This window comes from Cibotium barometz, chromosome 52 (assembly GCF_041138505.1).
Source record: "Cibotium barometz isolate CiBa-2024 chromosome 52, ASM4113850v1, whole genome shotgun sequence".
Classification (NCBI taxonomy): domain Eukaryota; kingdom Viridiplantae; phylum Streptophyta; class Polypodiopsida; order Cyatheales; family Cibotiaceae; genus Cibotium; species Cibotium barometz.
The window spans coordinates 13,788,623-13,804,335 of record NC_141097.1 but is presented as its reverse complement, the minus strand read 5'-3'; the positions used below and the strand labels follow the sequence as shown (position 1 = coordinate 13,804,335).

The following is a 15,713-nucleotide window of genomic DNA, read 5'->3' as shown; positions in this document are numbered from 1 at the left end:
TTTTTCCCCTTCTGTATAAGTCGCTTCAGCTCTCCGTTTTTCCTCTCCTTGTAAGATTGCATTCCAATAGTGCTGTTCCCCCTTTTTTCCTGATCTGTGTCTTCCTGCTGAATCGATTGGTCTCGATGGCAGAATCAAGCAAGTATTATGTCAAGAGAGCTCTTTCTCCTGAACCTAAAAGACAATCAAGGGAATCTCTGCCCCCCATAGCTCCTTCATCTGAAGATGCTTCCTATGTGTTTGACATGTTGAATGAGGATTTTCAACAAAGTAGAAGAGAATGGACACTACCTGCTCCGGAACTCACTTACAAGATGAAGTTACCTTCTCTTGTGCATCCTCTGAAGAAGCTCTCTCAAACTGCAGTCATCATCTTTTTTCCAGGTAAAATACCCTCGGCTAATGATGTGGGACAATGGGTGAATTCTCTCCTAGGTGGATGCTATGTAGAAGGAGTCTATTTTGCCTCCAGAGGATTTTATGAAGTTCATCTCTTGGATGTATTGACAAAACAAAAGATGCTGGAAATGTCCCCTTTATTTTTTGGTCGTCAAATGGTGCACGTCATGCCCTGGTCTCCTAACAAGGATTATCAGAATCTCATCAAACATCACTGCCCTGTATGGGTTGAAGTTGTTGATTTCCCAGATTATATGAGAACAGAGCTTCCAGGCTTAGCGATGACTTTGGGACAAGTGATTTGTCCCCCTCGTCCCACAGGTAACAAAAATCGTTTTTGCATTTTATGGGATACTGATAGACCAACCCCCTCTTCTATTGCAGTTGAGATTGTGGGTGTTAATTTGGGAAAGAAATATTTCACTTTGAAATGGGGCATTTTTGCCAGAGCTTGTTTCTCTTGTCACAAGTTCGGGCATCTAGCTTCGGAGTGTCCCTCAATCCTTCATCCGCCTCCTCCAGCTGCCATTCCTCCACCATCTAATAAAGGAGGTCAAAAGACTTATGTGGAAAAGATTGAAGCTAAAGGAGCAAAGCCTTCACTTCCTACAGGGAACCAAGCCAATTTAGCCCAAAATAAGGATAAAGGAAAAAGCAAGCTAGTGGAAAATATTTCATCTTCTCACGAGGGTTGGCAGAATGCAAAGAAGACGGTGCCTCTCAAACAAAGACCTCTCCAATCTCGCAATTGGGATGCTTCTGCTCCATCTCCTGGCCAACCTTCTACCTCTTCGGACAGCCCCATCTCAAAAGCATGGGTCAATGCAGTTAAGAAGGGTATTCCACTTTGTGAAGAAGATGATTTAGTCAGGGAATTGGATTTTGAGGGTCAGCAAGACCCTGTGGCAATGGCAGAGGCTTGATGCCTCCCTTTCTCTTTGAGGATTGCTCATCTCTTGTACATATTTTCATGCGTACTTCTCTTAAATGTTTTTCTTATAATATACAGGGCCTCTGTAATCAGCACAAATGGAGACTCCTATGGCATTATATAAACAATACTCATCCTGATGTGGTGTGTCTGCAAGAGCATAATCAGCATTCTTTTGCTGGCCAGCATGGGTTCTTTTCAGGCTATGATATATTTTATGCAGGATCTGGACATTTCTCTGGGCTGTGCATTTTAGCCAGACATGATCTACAGCCATGTGTAGCATTTAATGATCCTTATGGTCGATGGATGATTATCCAATGCATGATCAATGGAGAGATTTTTGAAATAGGCTCCTTGTATGCTTATCAAATTTCAGCTTCCAGAGCTCAAATGTGGGACTCCATTAACCAATATCCTTGGTCTTCAAATGCTCTACTTTGTGGTGATTTTAATAATTCCCCTCACTGGAAAGACAATACCACACATAAATCCCATATGATTCCCTCTGAAATCCAGCGATGGGAACATATGAATTCTTCTCTTCATACTGCAGATTTATGGACAGCAATTCACCCTTCGGTTTTGGGATTCACATATCATCATAATGCTTTTACAGAATATTGGGCCAGGCTTGATAGATGGTATCTTATTCATGCTCAGCAATATGATGATTATACATGTCAAATGTGGACTGATTATTCTCAACAACTATCTGATCATACTCCACTCTGGCTCAACCTTTCTTTTGGTATGCCTCTGGACGACATTCAGCTCTCTTTAGTCAGACACTTACAGGTTAATCAATTATATCTTTCTCATGAAAAATTCCAGCAAATGATCAGACTGGCTTGTAAGCCATTGTTAGCTCATGCTCGGGAGGATCTGGATTTTGCTTGGAACTCCTTTGTACATCGTATTCAAAATGTCATTAAGGAATATGGAAGATGGTACATGGCAGAAACTAGACAGCATATCCAGTGGGCAAAATCATACAAGCAGTCCTTGGTACAGATTAGCCATCAAAGGTCTCTTTCTGCTTCTGAACAGAATTCATTGTCTTGTGCTTCTTCCATAATTGATGCTAATGATAAACGCAAGCTTTCCAAATGGCAGACAAGGGCTAGAGTTAAACCTATGCTGGATAAGGGCTGCTCCTCGAAATCTTTCTTTCGAAATTTACACACGTACAGACAAAGTCAATCTATCATGAGAGTCAGGAAATCGGATGGTCTTTGGACCCAGTCTCTATCTCAGTTAGAAAAACAATGCCTGGATCATTTTCGGCTTCTTTTTTCTCTACCATCTTCTTCTACATCTCAGGCTGCATTGGCTCGGAGCAAATTTATTGAGCTTGTTTCTCCTATTGTTTCTTTGCAAAAAGCTTCAATGCTGGAAATGTCCTTTTTGGATACAGAATTGGATGAAGCCCTCAAGCATTTGGGTAAACATAAATCCCCAGGTTGGGATGGTTTGACAGTTGAATTTTTTGTAGCCTTCTGGGCTGAATTGAAGGGTCCAATCTTGAAGCTCGTTAATGTAGCCTGGCAGCATCAACATCTTCCCTCAGCTTGGAAACATGGTCTGGTTAAGCTTCTGCCCAAAAAACCTCTGTGTGAAACAATGGATGACTGGAGGCCTATCACTTTGATGCCTGTTATATATAAACTTATTGCTAAAATGCTGGTACACCGGATAAAGGATATCCTTCATGATGGACTTCATCCCAGGCAATATGGTTTTGTTCCAAGAAGGCATATACATGATACTATCTCCAATACTCTCATTGCAATGGAATATGCAAAATACTCTGCTCAAGATGTCTTGGTCATGCAGGTGGATGTGGCAAAGGCATTTGATACGGTGCAGTGGGATTATGTTTCTCAAATCATGTCTAAACTTGGTTTTGGGCCAAAGCTAGTTAATGTCATATACTGGCTTTACTCAGATTCCACTGCTCAATGCTTTATAGGGAAACATTTATCTGAGTCTTGGACTCTAGAACGATCAGTTCGACAGGGATGCCCTCTCAGTGCTCTGTTCTATGCTATTGCTTCGCATCCTTTGCTTCTTTACATGGATCATCTGGTTGATACTAGACAGTTAGAGGGGCTTCAGATTTCTGGTTCACGGCCTTTCATTGCACAGGCTTATGCAGATGATTCATTCTTCATGCCAAAGAACAGTCCTGTGGAGCTTCGTCTATTGATGGATACTCTTTCAGATTTTGGGTTGGCAGCTGGTTTAAAGATTAATTTTCAGAAATCGAAACTTTTACCTCTCAAGCATTGTGATTGGCATGCTATCCTGTGGCCTGGCCAGATTATTTATCCGGAAAGCATAGTAAGACACTTGGGCTATCCCATTGGCTGGAAAATCAGAAATAAGCAACAAATATCTTGGGTGCTAAACAAAATTAAGGACAAATTAGAATATTGGAAGATCTCCACTTGGCCATTACATGTACGGCTTCGAATTGTTCAGTCCATTGTTCTGGCTTATGTCCAATTCTACCTTCCTCTATTACATTGGTCATCTCGAGATCTTTCTTCTTTTATGTCTCAAGCCATGGAAATTTTTTGGAAAACTAAGCTTCATAAAAAAGCTTTAAGGCTGCTCAAAATGGACCTGCTTTGCTCGCCAAAAATGCATGGTGGTTTGAATATTATAAACATCAAATTTCATGTGCTGGCAAGAAAGATCACTATGCTCAAAACCTTCTTTCAGCAAGAACAGCCTTGGTCTATCATGTTGGCTATTCTGTGTGGTCGTATGCGCACAAATGCTTATGGTCGCTGGTTGGTTGATCCATCGGAAGTAGTGCTTGGCAAATTTCAAGGTAAAATCCCTGGTTGTCCATTTTCTACTTCCTTGATTCAGGATTGGAAGAAAGTGCTCTCCCGCATCAAATGGTCTCCCCATCCTGCTTCTATAGCTTCCTCGCTTCGAATGGAAAGCATACATTGGAGTGCTCTTTTTTACTCTCCCCTTGCTGTACAACAACCAATCAGAGCTTACAATCTTATGAAATTGGGCATCCGCTTCATCGATGATGTAGTGGATACTACAGGGCAAATTCTTTCTTTTCCGGCAGCTTGCCAACAATACAATCTTGGGATGCATCATAGATCTATATGGAAAGTTATTGCAGATCTCTTACACCCTTTCATTCCGATTCCAACATTGGATGTAAGAGACAGGCTTCAAGATTGGCATCTTCAGTCTTCAGGCTCAAGATTATCCTCTCAATCTTTGCATCAGTTGACTTCTATACAAGCTTATCGATTGATATTACCTCCTCCATGGATTGCTCAACATGCTAATTCTCTTTGGCATCTGGATAAGTCTTCAGCTTGGTGGAAAGCAAAACTGACTTTGATATGGAAGTTGAAAATGCCACTGAAACAGAGACTCTTTCTCTGGAGATGCATTGTTGGTATTTTTCCAGTGGGAGTGAAATTGGCTCAAAGAAGGATTGCCTCTCCTTTTTGTCCAAGATGTCATCATACTACTGAGAGTGTTCCGCATTTATTGTGGTCTTGTTCATGTTCCAGAATCCTTCTAGACAAGATCTCCTATTTTTTATCTCTCAGATTTCCTGCACACAGATTCTACAAGTTTTTCTGGATGTTTGGCACCTTATCAGCTTCATTGTCACAATATTCTCTTTTCTTCCATTGGATCAGATATTGGGCCTTGTGGACCCTCTGGCTACAGCGAAATTATACATATCTGAATTCACCCCTTCAGCAGCCTTATGAGTTCTTCCGAGCCTCGTTGCGGCAGTCTTTATATGATGCCGTGCATGAGGGAGATTTGGATATTTCTTGTGTTCAGCTTTTCTTTTACTGTTTCTGATAGATAGGGCATAGGCTCTTTTCTTGAGCACTGCCCTGCTCTTGCATAGAACTTTTTTACTGCTGTTTTTTGAGTTCTAGGGTTTAGACATCTTCCTGATGCCTAACCCTTTTGTACATTCATGATATAATGCAATTTCAACTAGTTTTACCAAAAAAAAAAAGTGTGTGTGTGTGTACCATAGTCACAGGGGACGGACCCTTGGAACGGGGGGACGCTGTCCCGGGAACACTTTGGGACAGGGACAGACGGACGTCCCCAACTGGGCATCCCTCACAAAGGATGGCATTCCAAGGACGGATCCATGAGGGGACGGCTGTGAGGGACGGATCCATGAGGGGACGGCTGTGAGGGACGGCTGCATGGGAACGCCCCAGGTTACCATTTGGACAACGGTCACATTTTTGACCCTTTTTTTCCTGGCCGTTTGGGGGAGGCTTTTCGTGGGCCTTTAGCCTTGGCCCATAGGCCTTGAGCCTTTGAGGCTTTGGGCCTTGGCCCCTCTCTTGCCTCCCTCCCTATAAGAAGACACACACACACACACACTCCCTCTCACACTTCAATCTTAAGCTTCACACACGCACTCTCTCTCCCTCAAGCGGCAAGCCTCAAGGGCCAAGGTCTCAAGTTTCAAGCTCACACAAGCAAGCTCTAGCCTCTCAAGACACACAGTCTCTCCCTCACACACACACACACTTTTTTTTTTTTTTGTGGAATCATAAGTATATTAGATTTACAAGATGACTATCCAAAGTAGATAGTCTCAAAGTACATCAACTGAAGATGTCAATATAAGACAAATATACATCATGATCTATTTGGTCAACTTGCATGCAATCGAAGAAAGATTGATGCAGGGAGTACCGAAAGAAAGAAAAAGCAGAAAAAGCCGCATCACCGAAAACTCCATGGTTGCGAACTTTCCATAGTGTCCATAAAGCCCAGTAGCGCACCCATGAGAAGAAAAGAGTGAATTCTGGTCTGGGCAAATGAAGACCAAATAGCCAGAAAAACTTTCCAAATTTCATATTTGGAAAGCAGAGCATCTATGGCAAGTGGATGAGGATATATGTCTGCGTGCCAGAAACTGTCCTGAGGGAATAACAGCCAAAAGAACGCGCCACAAAAAAAGCTGTTGTCGAAGAGGAAGCTTCGAATGCCAAAGAGATCGCAATCGTCTTTTCCACCACAAAGACGACCGATGCATATGCCAGAAGAGATTTGCCCGTTCAGAAACCCAAGGCAATGGCAACAAATGTTTATACAGACCAACAACTGTAATATCAGATAACCTCAAGGGATGGCATGAAGAATCAAAAGAGAAGATAGTCCAATCCTGTAGGCGATCTCGAATTTCCAACAGTAGTTTGATGCATTTCTGGCTAGTCATGGGATAAAACACCAATGTACAGTGCCGTATACCCCTCAGCAAAATGGTGGCTGAAGCATCTGAATTATATCACGCCAAAGACGACGATAGTGAGGTCCCAAGCCATAATGTGCAGCAGCCTGTGGAAAAGAAAGAGGGGAGCCATCAGGATGGATGACATCTCCCACAGAGGTAACACCCTTTGAGTGGAGAAAATATGAACGCCGGGGTTCTTGCACCGCCAGGGGAACTGAAAATGCTTTGGACCAATGGATGCTCTCAGCGCGGAGAGAGTTGCCTTGTAAGGAGTCACGACCATTCCATTTTAAATTTAAAAGGACAAGCTTCCAATCAGCAAGTAAGCCAGAAATGAGAGAACAACCCTTAATTTTGCCAGTAATGTAACCAAGAATAAATTCCCAATGAGTAGGTTGCCAATGGCCAAAAGCCGAAGTCGTCAGATGAAGTAATAAATGACGGATCATCGCTGTCCAAGGCTGAGTGCCTTCCAGAAATTGAAGCATCAGTTTACCTCTGTGGGCAAGAATATGCACCTGTAAATTAAGGATATTCAAGCCTCCATGCATTTTAGGGGTACACAAACAATTTGCCGAAAGCAAACGTACACTCTTTTTCCCCTGCTTCGATCTCCAGAGTATCTCCAAGATGGTGGACATAAATAATTTCAACTCCCCCTGAGAAAACCTGATGAGAGGAAGGTAGAACTGAATATAGGCAACCAAGATGGATTGGAGAATCCGTAGACGAACATGCAAAGGCCATGTTGCAAGTTTCCAGTATTCCAACTTTTTCTTGAGCTTTGCCAAGACCCAATCTGTTTGTTGACGGCGAGTGACTGTCCATCCCAAAGGATATCCCAAATGCCGAATCAAATGAGTGGAGTGAACTATTTCCCCTGGCCATAGCAAATTATGCCACTGTTTTGAATGCAAAGGTAGCAATTTAGATTTCTGAAAATTGATTTGTAGGCCAGCCGCAAGTGCAAACAAAGAAAGAGCCTGCATCAAAGTGGAGAGATCCTGATGTATATTGCGAGGAAGAAAAAAAGAATCGTCAGCATAAGCTTGAGCAACCAACTGACGTCTATTCTGAATGTCCAATCCATGAAGACTGCCAGTATCAACCAAATGATCCATATAAAGAAGCATGGGATGCGTCACTATAGCATACAAAAGAGCACTTAAAGGGCATCCCTGCCTAACTGAACGATGCAAAGTCCATGATTCTCAGAGATCTCCTGACAATATACAAGTCGCCTGACTATCAGCATAAAGCCAGTAAATGATATTTTGCATTTTTTCTCCAAATCCCAGAGCACGCATGGTTTCTTGAATGAACCCCCATTTAATAGTATCAAAAGCCTTAGCAATATCCACTTGCAATAATAAGACATCCTGCTGCGTGTATTTGGCATATTCAATGCCAATATAAGCATTTGCAATGTTATCTGTAATGTGCCTGCGAGGAATAAATCCATACTGTGCAGAATGAAGTCCATCATTCAAGTAACCCTTAATGCGATCGACAACCATTTTATTGATAATCTTGTATATCACCGGCATAAGGGTAATTGGTCTCCAGTCTGCCAAAGACTCACATAAGTGTTTTTTAGGCAACAGCTTCACTAATCCTTTTTTCCAGGAAGCTGGCATTTGCCTTGTCTCCCAGGCAATGTTTACCATACGCAGCAAAGGTAATTTGAGGGTGTCCCAATATGCAAGAAAAAATTCAACTGTAAGGCCATCCCATCCTGGAGCTTTCCATCGGCCACAAGACCTGATTGCATCAGACAGTTCTTGTTCAGAGAATTTTGTTTCTAGTTGTTGCGCTTGAGTAGCAGAAAGGATGGGGGATATATGCTGTAATAACTGATGACGTGCATCGTACACTTCCATGGCGTGAGAATCATCCTCATCAAATTGAGAGGAGAAATGGGCAACACAAGTCGCAGCCAATTGTGCCCGGGTGGAGGTCCACGTGTCATCTGAAATTAAAGTGCGACATATAGATGCAGCTTGTTTTCTAGAATGTAAACTCTTGAAAATTTTTTTGGAAGAGCAGCCTTTGTCCAAAAGCGCCTGTTGTCGTGCCCGTATCTCCCATTTGACAAGCTTTCGATGATCATTTACCTGAATACAGTGACAAGCTTGACATAAAGAAGTGGCTTCAGCCAAAGTTAGAGAGCGAAGATGACTAAGCTCAATTAACGATTGGCATGTTTGCTTAGCATAAGCAACAGTCTGTCTCCAACCTTTCAGATACTGTTTACCATAATCACGGATGACTGATTGCATGCGAGCAATAAAAGCTGTCCATGCATAATCCAAGTCAATAAAAGATTGAGGAAAGAGTGGCTGACAGGCCTCAAGTATCAGTGCTTTGAATGCATCATGCTCCAAGTAACTATTATTGATGATAAGCAACCTTCGAAGTGGCAATCTGTCATCGGGCATGTCATGCAGATGAACTCTGAGCCATAAGGGTACATGATCTGAATATGTAAATGTATATTCTAGCCACAATTTGGTTGTGAGAGTATCATAATGAAACGGATCAAGCTGATACCATCGATCCAATCGAGCTTTGTAAGTGGATTGAGCATTATGTTGGAAGGTATACCCAGGCATCAGAGGCTGAGATTCTTTCCAAATATCAATCAGATTAAGCGTCGCTACAAAATCTGCCCACGAAGACCTCTCAGTAGCAAGCATATGTGTACGACCGGATGTATTATCACCAGGTTGAGGGGCATTATTGAAATCTCCACATATGAATGCTTTCTGTCTCCAAGGGTACAATTTCATTTGTTGCCATATCTGTCCTCTAGCCTGAGAGGATTGAGGTGCATATATCGATGCAAATTCAAAGATTTCACCCTGAATAAAGCACTGCATAACCATCCATCTGCCTTGGAAGTCATTAAATGCCATGACTGGCTGCAAATGATGTTTCACAAGAAAAAGTACACCCGAAAAGGCATGGTGGCCTGCATAAAAAATATCTAAACCAGCATAATGGCCTTGCTGTCCAGCATAGTGATGTTGATTGTGTTCCTGTAGAGCAACGATATCTGGCTGCATATGCTTCAAATATGCCCAAACCATCTTCCACTTTTTAGGGTCACACAAACCCTGTACATTGAGAGTCAAAACTGTGATATATGACATCATATTTATAGTGTATATACAGCATGAACAAAAAAAGCAGCTCAAGCTTGCATTTCCTCCACAGGGTCTGCACCTCAATCAGGAGGAGGAATATCTATGAGACGGGTGGCTAGCAAGCTAGCAGCCTCTTCTTCGGGAAACAGAGTACGACCTGCAGTTACAGTAGCCCAGGTGATGCCAATTCCAGAATTTTCTTCCGGGGTATGCCCACTGGAGGAGGCTCCATTCCAAGTTCTAGAAGGTAAAGGACGCCTGGGGATAATTGTCCTCCATGGTGGCTGAGAGGTTTCTTGAAGTATCTTTTCTTTTCCTTTTGGTGAAGAAGTAGAGGGATTAGCCACAGCTACATTCATATCAGAAGAGACTGGCACTTTGCCTTTTTCTTGAGGCATAACAAGAGTCTTCATACTTTTGTTTTTAATCCCTGAAGGACCAAGAGTGTCCTTATTTTACATTGGGATGGGCAAGGCATCAGGCGGCATCTTATGGAGGACCAGAGGGCATTGAGATGCCATATGTCCAAACTTTTTGCACTCAAAGCATGCACCTGCAAAAAGACCCCATTTGAGTTTGAAAAATGCACTCCCCATGGAAACATTATTTATGGTAACAGCATAAGATTCCGGAGTGGGCTGATCTGTGTCCCATAAAATACAGAATCGATTTGAGTTGCCATTTGGTCGAGGAGGGCATACAACCTTTCCTAGAGATGCTGCAATTTTAGGTAACAAGGAGGCCAAACATTGAGGGAAGTCCACCACTTCTACCCAAACAGGACAGCGATGCTTAATCAAAGCCTGATAGTCTCTGGTGGGGGACCATGGCAATACATGAACCATCTGTTGTCCATAGAAGAGAGGGGAGTGCTCTAAAAGCGTTTGTGTGCTCACCCACCATAATGACCTCAAAGAAACCTCTTGCCACATAGTGGACTTTGCGAACAAAACAACCACCCAATGTCCGTGTTAACCAATTCCCGACATCAGCAGCAACGGGCATCCTGCCTGGAAAAAAGATAATCACAGCATGCTTGGCATATTCTCGAATAGGATCTATGATTTCATCCACATCCACTGCAAGCCCCACCATAGGAACAGGATCTTTCCAATTCTTGCGTGTATCCTGAAATCCTTCATGCATTACCTCATAAATCAGCCCAGCCTCGGGCGTCTCATGCACAGGGTCATTCTGATCCACAGCTTGCTTTTGTTTTTTATGAGCATAATATTTTGTAGGAGAAGCCATGATGTTCTCTCTCTCTCTCTCACACACACACTCACACACACACACACACACACACACTGAGAAGGTGATGTACAGAGAGGAGAAACAAAAGGCAGAAATCGACTGGTTACAATAAGCAGACACAAAGCACAGGAAGCTAAGAAACGGGTCGCAAGGAAGAAGATGGAAGATGCAGAGAGCAGGTCGCAAGTCGTAGATGAAGAGGCAATCAGGTCGCACGTTGAAATCAGGACACACACAAGAGAAGCTTACGCAGGCAAACTGTACGCAAGTGAGAAGCTACCAGGTCGCAGGCCAGAAGCGAGCAGGTCGCAGGCGAGAAGCGATAAGATCGCAGGCGAGAAGCGAACAGGTCGCAGGCAAGCTGAACGCAGGTTCCACACACACACACACACACACACTTTTTTTTTTTTTCCTTCACACACACACACACACACACACACCCACACCCACCCTCACACTCAAGTTCTCCCTCAACTTTCAAGGCTCAAGCATCACTCACTCTCTCTATCTCTCAAGCTATCAAGTGACAAGGAGGCATCCATCATCCATGGCATCCTCCTCACGTGGCAGCGGCACTTCCAAGTTCCTGTAGAAGGACGACGGGATGGACATGGTGGGATGAGGTCAATCACACCCCATCCCCTCATGGAGGCGGTGCACGGCCATGGGCATGCAAGCTTTGCCCGTACAGGCGAGTGGGTGGCGCCAACAAAGTAATTTTTAAGTGCCGTTCCTACCTCCGTCCCCGTTCCCTACATACGGCCATCCCCCGTCCCATTCCCATCCTCGTCCCCCGTCCCTTGTGACTCTAGTGTGCACACACACGCACACACGTGTGTGCGCGTGTGTGCGTGTGTATGTGTGACATAATGAGTGATTGTGGATTACTCTGAGATATCCTCAACTCTCAGCAGTATACTCTAGACCGAAATTTTGTATTTCAAAGTGGGTTAGGTCCTTTTATGGGATGAGAGCAAGATGCAGATGATGTCCAAGGGATTGATCTTGTATGTGTTTCCAAAAAACTATGTCAACTTTGAGCAAATTGGTGAGGATTTTGTGGGTGTGACTATTGAAAGGGTACATGAGAGTACATCAAGAAGAACTATACCCAATGTGGATAGCATCAGCTTAATTAAGTGGCCCATTAAATAGAGTACAATGCTAGAGAACAAACCATTACAATGCTATATAGCCATTGAGACCATGTAGGTTGATGGACAGCAAACCACTAATGAGTTTCCAATGGGGTTAATTATGCACCAACATTAAAAAAAGGACCTACACTTTCATAAATAGAATTCCAAAAGAGAGAGAACCACCAACTTACAACTTTTGTGTGTCAATTGAATCAGTACAAAGGGTTTCCGCTCTATTGATTGGTGTCAGAGTAAATTTTGTTATCTTGCAAACCGTGACATGGTACTCAATCTTTATGTGGCAGACCTAGTGTTTCATCTTGCCTATACAATTACTGAACTTTAAGCAAGTGAAGCTTTATACCTGCGCAGACCCCAAGATATGTGAAAACAGCAGACGAAGAAGCTGGCTGAGTGGTTGGTTTCCATGCTTTGCCCACATAACTACCGCAGGCACAAGCTCTTTAAGAGTTGTCTCCACTACTATACCTGATGGGTCCAAGATCAGCTGAAACATCAACTCCTCGACCTACAAACAATAAAAACTCCTTCCATCAGAGACGTGTATAATTTTTCCCGCTTTTTTTTTTCTTCAGCACTTTTCCCTGAACCATGCTGTGCTTACTTTGTGCTTTCACTCTTGCAAACTCTATATATTCTGCTCCAACTTTGCCCCCTTCAGCATGTTTAGCAGTGCTGACCTTGAAATACTTGTCCATGCTTGGAAAACATGGGAGCAGAATAGCAAGGTTGTGACTAGCCGCCTCCCGAACGACAGCAGCAGGGTCCTCAATCAATTGTTGGATTATCGATAGTATCAAAGATGTCCTTATCTCAGCTTTTACAAACTGCGCAAGCTCTCCACAGGACTGTGCCACCAACAGCCTCCGTTCCTCGTACTTGTGATTTATCTGTTTAAGAAGGAAAGAATGGATCGTCCTTATAATGTCGGGCATATTATGTGCTAACAATAACACGATTGCAAATTTCCAACTGCAACATTCTATAATCTATACCTATGGGCATAGAGAAAAATAAATGACACCTTCACTATATATTATCTAGCATATGTTCTGATTGTAATATTACATAACTATAGTGTGGATTCTCCCTCTCTCTCTCTCATGTTCCTAGTATTCCATAATGAGATTTCCATGGACAGTTTTGTATCACTCCAGTGAGATAGTTTTGTTCTAATTCTATTTTATTTTCCATTTCATGTTGAGATATGCCATGGACAGTATTGTATCACTTCGGTCTCTTAGGCCCATTGGGTCTTTAGTAGACGTTTAATATATCTATCTATCTATCTTTCTTTCTTTCTCTCTACAGTCCAGCTAGCACAGCAGATAGGCACAAGTCATGGTATAGTCGAGTATGCACCTCGTTCACGAGGCAGGGACTAAGGATGGATCACCTACCGCTACTCCAGTATGACCCGGACTCCCCATTAATCAGGCTGTCTCAGGATGACAGGAACCAGGTGATCGGATGTGATTTATTGGGACTATACATACAGGATAACTGGATCACAACACATGAGCAATTCTCACACAAATGAAAGTACTACATGGATGCTTTCATGAGGCTTACAAAGCATGGTTTCATACTGAGGGCCAGATATCTTGACATATACATGTCACATGCCATGCAGATAGTAGTGGGACATTTGCCAAAGGGAGGTCGAGTCAGAGGACCAGATCAGTCCGTCAAGGGTGTCCTCTCGCCCCGTTTCTTTTTCTCTTCTTTGCTGAGGCTATGAGCATGTATCTGACGGCAAAGGAGGTTGGTTTGAGAGGACTCCAGCTCCCAGTCCGGGGGGAGGACCTGCTCGATGCTGAGTTTGCTGATGACACGGGTTTGTTTTTGCATGGCCAGGAGGCCAATCTTCAGCGGGCAGAGCAGTCGCTTCAGGTTTTTTGTGCAGCTTCGAGAGCATTGATCAATTGGCGCAAGACAGTGGCCTTTTGGATCAGTAGTGCTCCCACTCCGGCATGGAGCCCAGACCCGGGTTTTAGATGGATTCCTCCTGGCACAGTAGTGCGGTATTAAGGATGCCAGATTGGACTAGATTTGTCACCTGAGCAGCAGATTGCCCCGCTTCTTCTGAGTATTCGGAAGAAGCTTTTGTATTGGAGTACAGCTCGCCTTTCCTTGGCTGGGAGGGTGGTGGTGGCAAATCAGGTGCTTTTAGCAACCATGTGGTACATCACGTCTTGCTGGATCTTCTTGAGCTCTTGCATTAGCCAGGTACACAGGCTGATCAGGAACTTTCTTTGGTCTGGGCGGGATGGTCAGCCAACCCGGGCTAAGGTTGCTTGGGCAGTTATTACACTTCCACTGGCCCAGGGGGGCTTGGGCATTATCGATCCAGTTGACCAGAGTAGAGCCTCATTGGGGAAGCTTATTGGTCGGGGCTGCTTCCAGGCGCTGAGCCTTGGAAAGAGCTTCTTTTTCAGCGACTGCAGGCTAGGGCTCCCCCAGCAGGGGGCACTTGGGCACCAGAGATACGGTGGATCTTCATAGAGATGAGGAGGACAGGCCTCAGTAGAGGATGGGAGGACAAATTTGCCTTGAGCATCCTGCGAGCTTGGGAGTCGCTGAGACTGGGACTCTCTCAGAGACCTCCTCCTTGTGATGAGGAGCGGGCCAGACAGCCGCTCATCTGGAACCCAGCGGTACGCACAGAGCAGGGTCATATGCTGGGTTCTCGGCCTCGTCTAGCCTGGGGACCATTGGCGGCGGGCCCAGCACGTAGTTTTGGAGACTGGCAGGCCTTCTACAGCCTCCCAGAGGAGATCCAGGTGGAGAGGTTGAGTCACTTCAGAGGGGGACTGATTATGAGGGATGACATTCAGGAGGCACTCACAGAGGAGTGGTTCACGCCTCTCGAGCCAGTGGCCCCACGGTGGATGGGAGCCTTTACACAGTTGGAGATCCTGATTGCTGTCAGAGCTTGCATAGAGGATGGTAGATGCCTTTACTATGAGATCCGGGATGAGGGGAGACTTCAGAGAGTGGAGGCGGAGTCGCCTTTGGTTGCAGAGTGCATCTTTCAGAGGATACAGGTAGTGGCCGCCGCTTCTCGGAAGTGGCATATTGATCCAGACCCTGCAGATGTGGACTCTGATTGGCGCATATGGGCATATGCAGCGCGCCCCTTGGCCCGGCTCCAGTGGGACCCTGGAGAGTACGAGTGGCATGATCCTTATGCATCCCCCGAGGCCACCGAGATCACCTTTTTCTAGTACACTATTCGGTTGGGGAGGCATATTTTGACAGCAAGGAGGACGGTTTCTCCAGCTGCATCGGAGCATTGGCGGCTACAGGGACTCTCACAGGAGTTCCTGGAGGATTTTTGGGCTAGGCTTTGGGCTAGTCGACAGGCACGCCGGATCTCGACTTTCCAGTGGCTGGTCGCCCACAAGGGCTCTGCAATTCGCACTTGGCTTGTCTATAGTGGTCTTCCGACGGCCTGCGTCTGATGCGGCCACCCTTTGGAGACACAGAGACATTGCCTATGGGACTGTCCTCAGGCGCAGTAGATTTGGCTGCGGATGCTGCGCATTCTGGCCCCCCTC

The 15,713-nt window shown here is 44.6% G+C and overlaps 1 protein-coding gene across 2 annotated transcripts in view; it reads right to left on the bottom strand.

Moving 5' to 3' along the window:
- Nucleotides 1-15,713, bottom strand: part of LOC147608830 (HEAT repeat-containing protein) — a 128,459-nt gene that overhangs the window by 26,768 nt on the left and 85,978 nt on the right. For both annotated transcript variants that reach the window (XM_086788234.1, XM_086788235.1), the window contains exons 10-11: nucleotides 12,834-13,043; nucleotides 12,497-12,661 (exon numbers count right to left, since the gene is read on the bottom strand). In XM_086788234.1, the coding sequence (XP_086644360.1) occupies nucleotides 12,497-12,661; nucleotides 12,834-13,043 (375 nt within the window). The remainder of the gene's footprint in view (nucleotides 1-12,496; nucleotides 12,662-12,833; nucleotides 13,044-15,713) is intronic.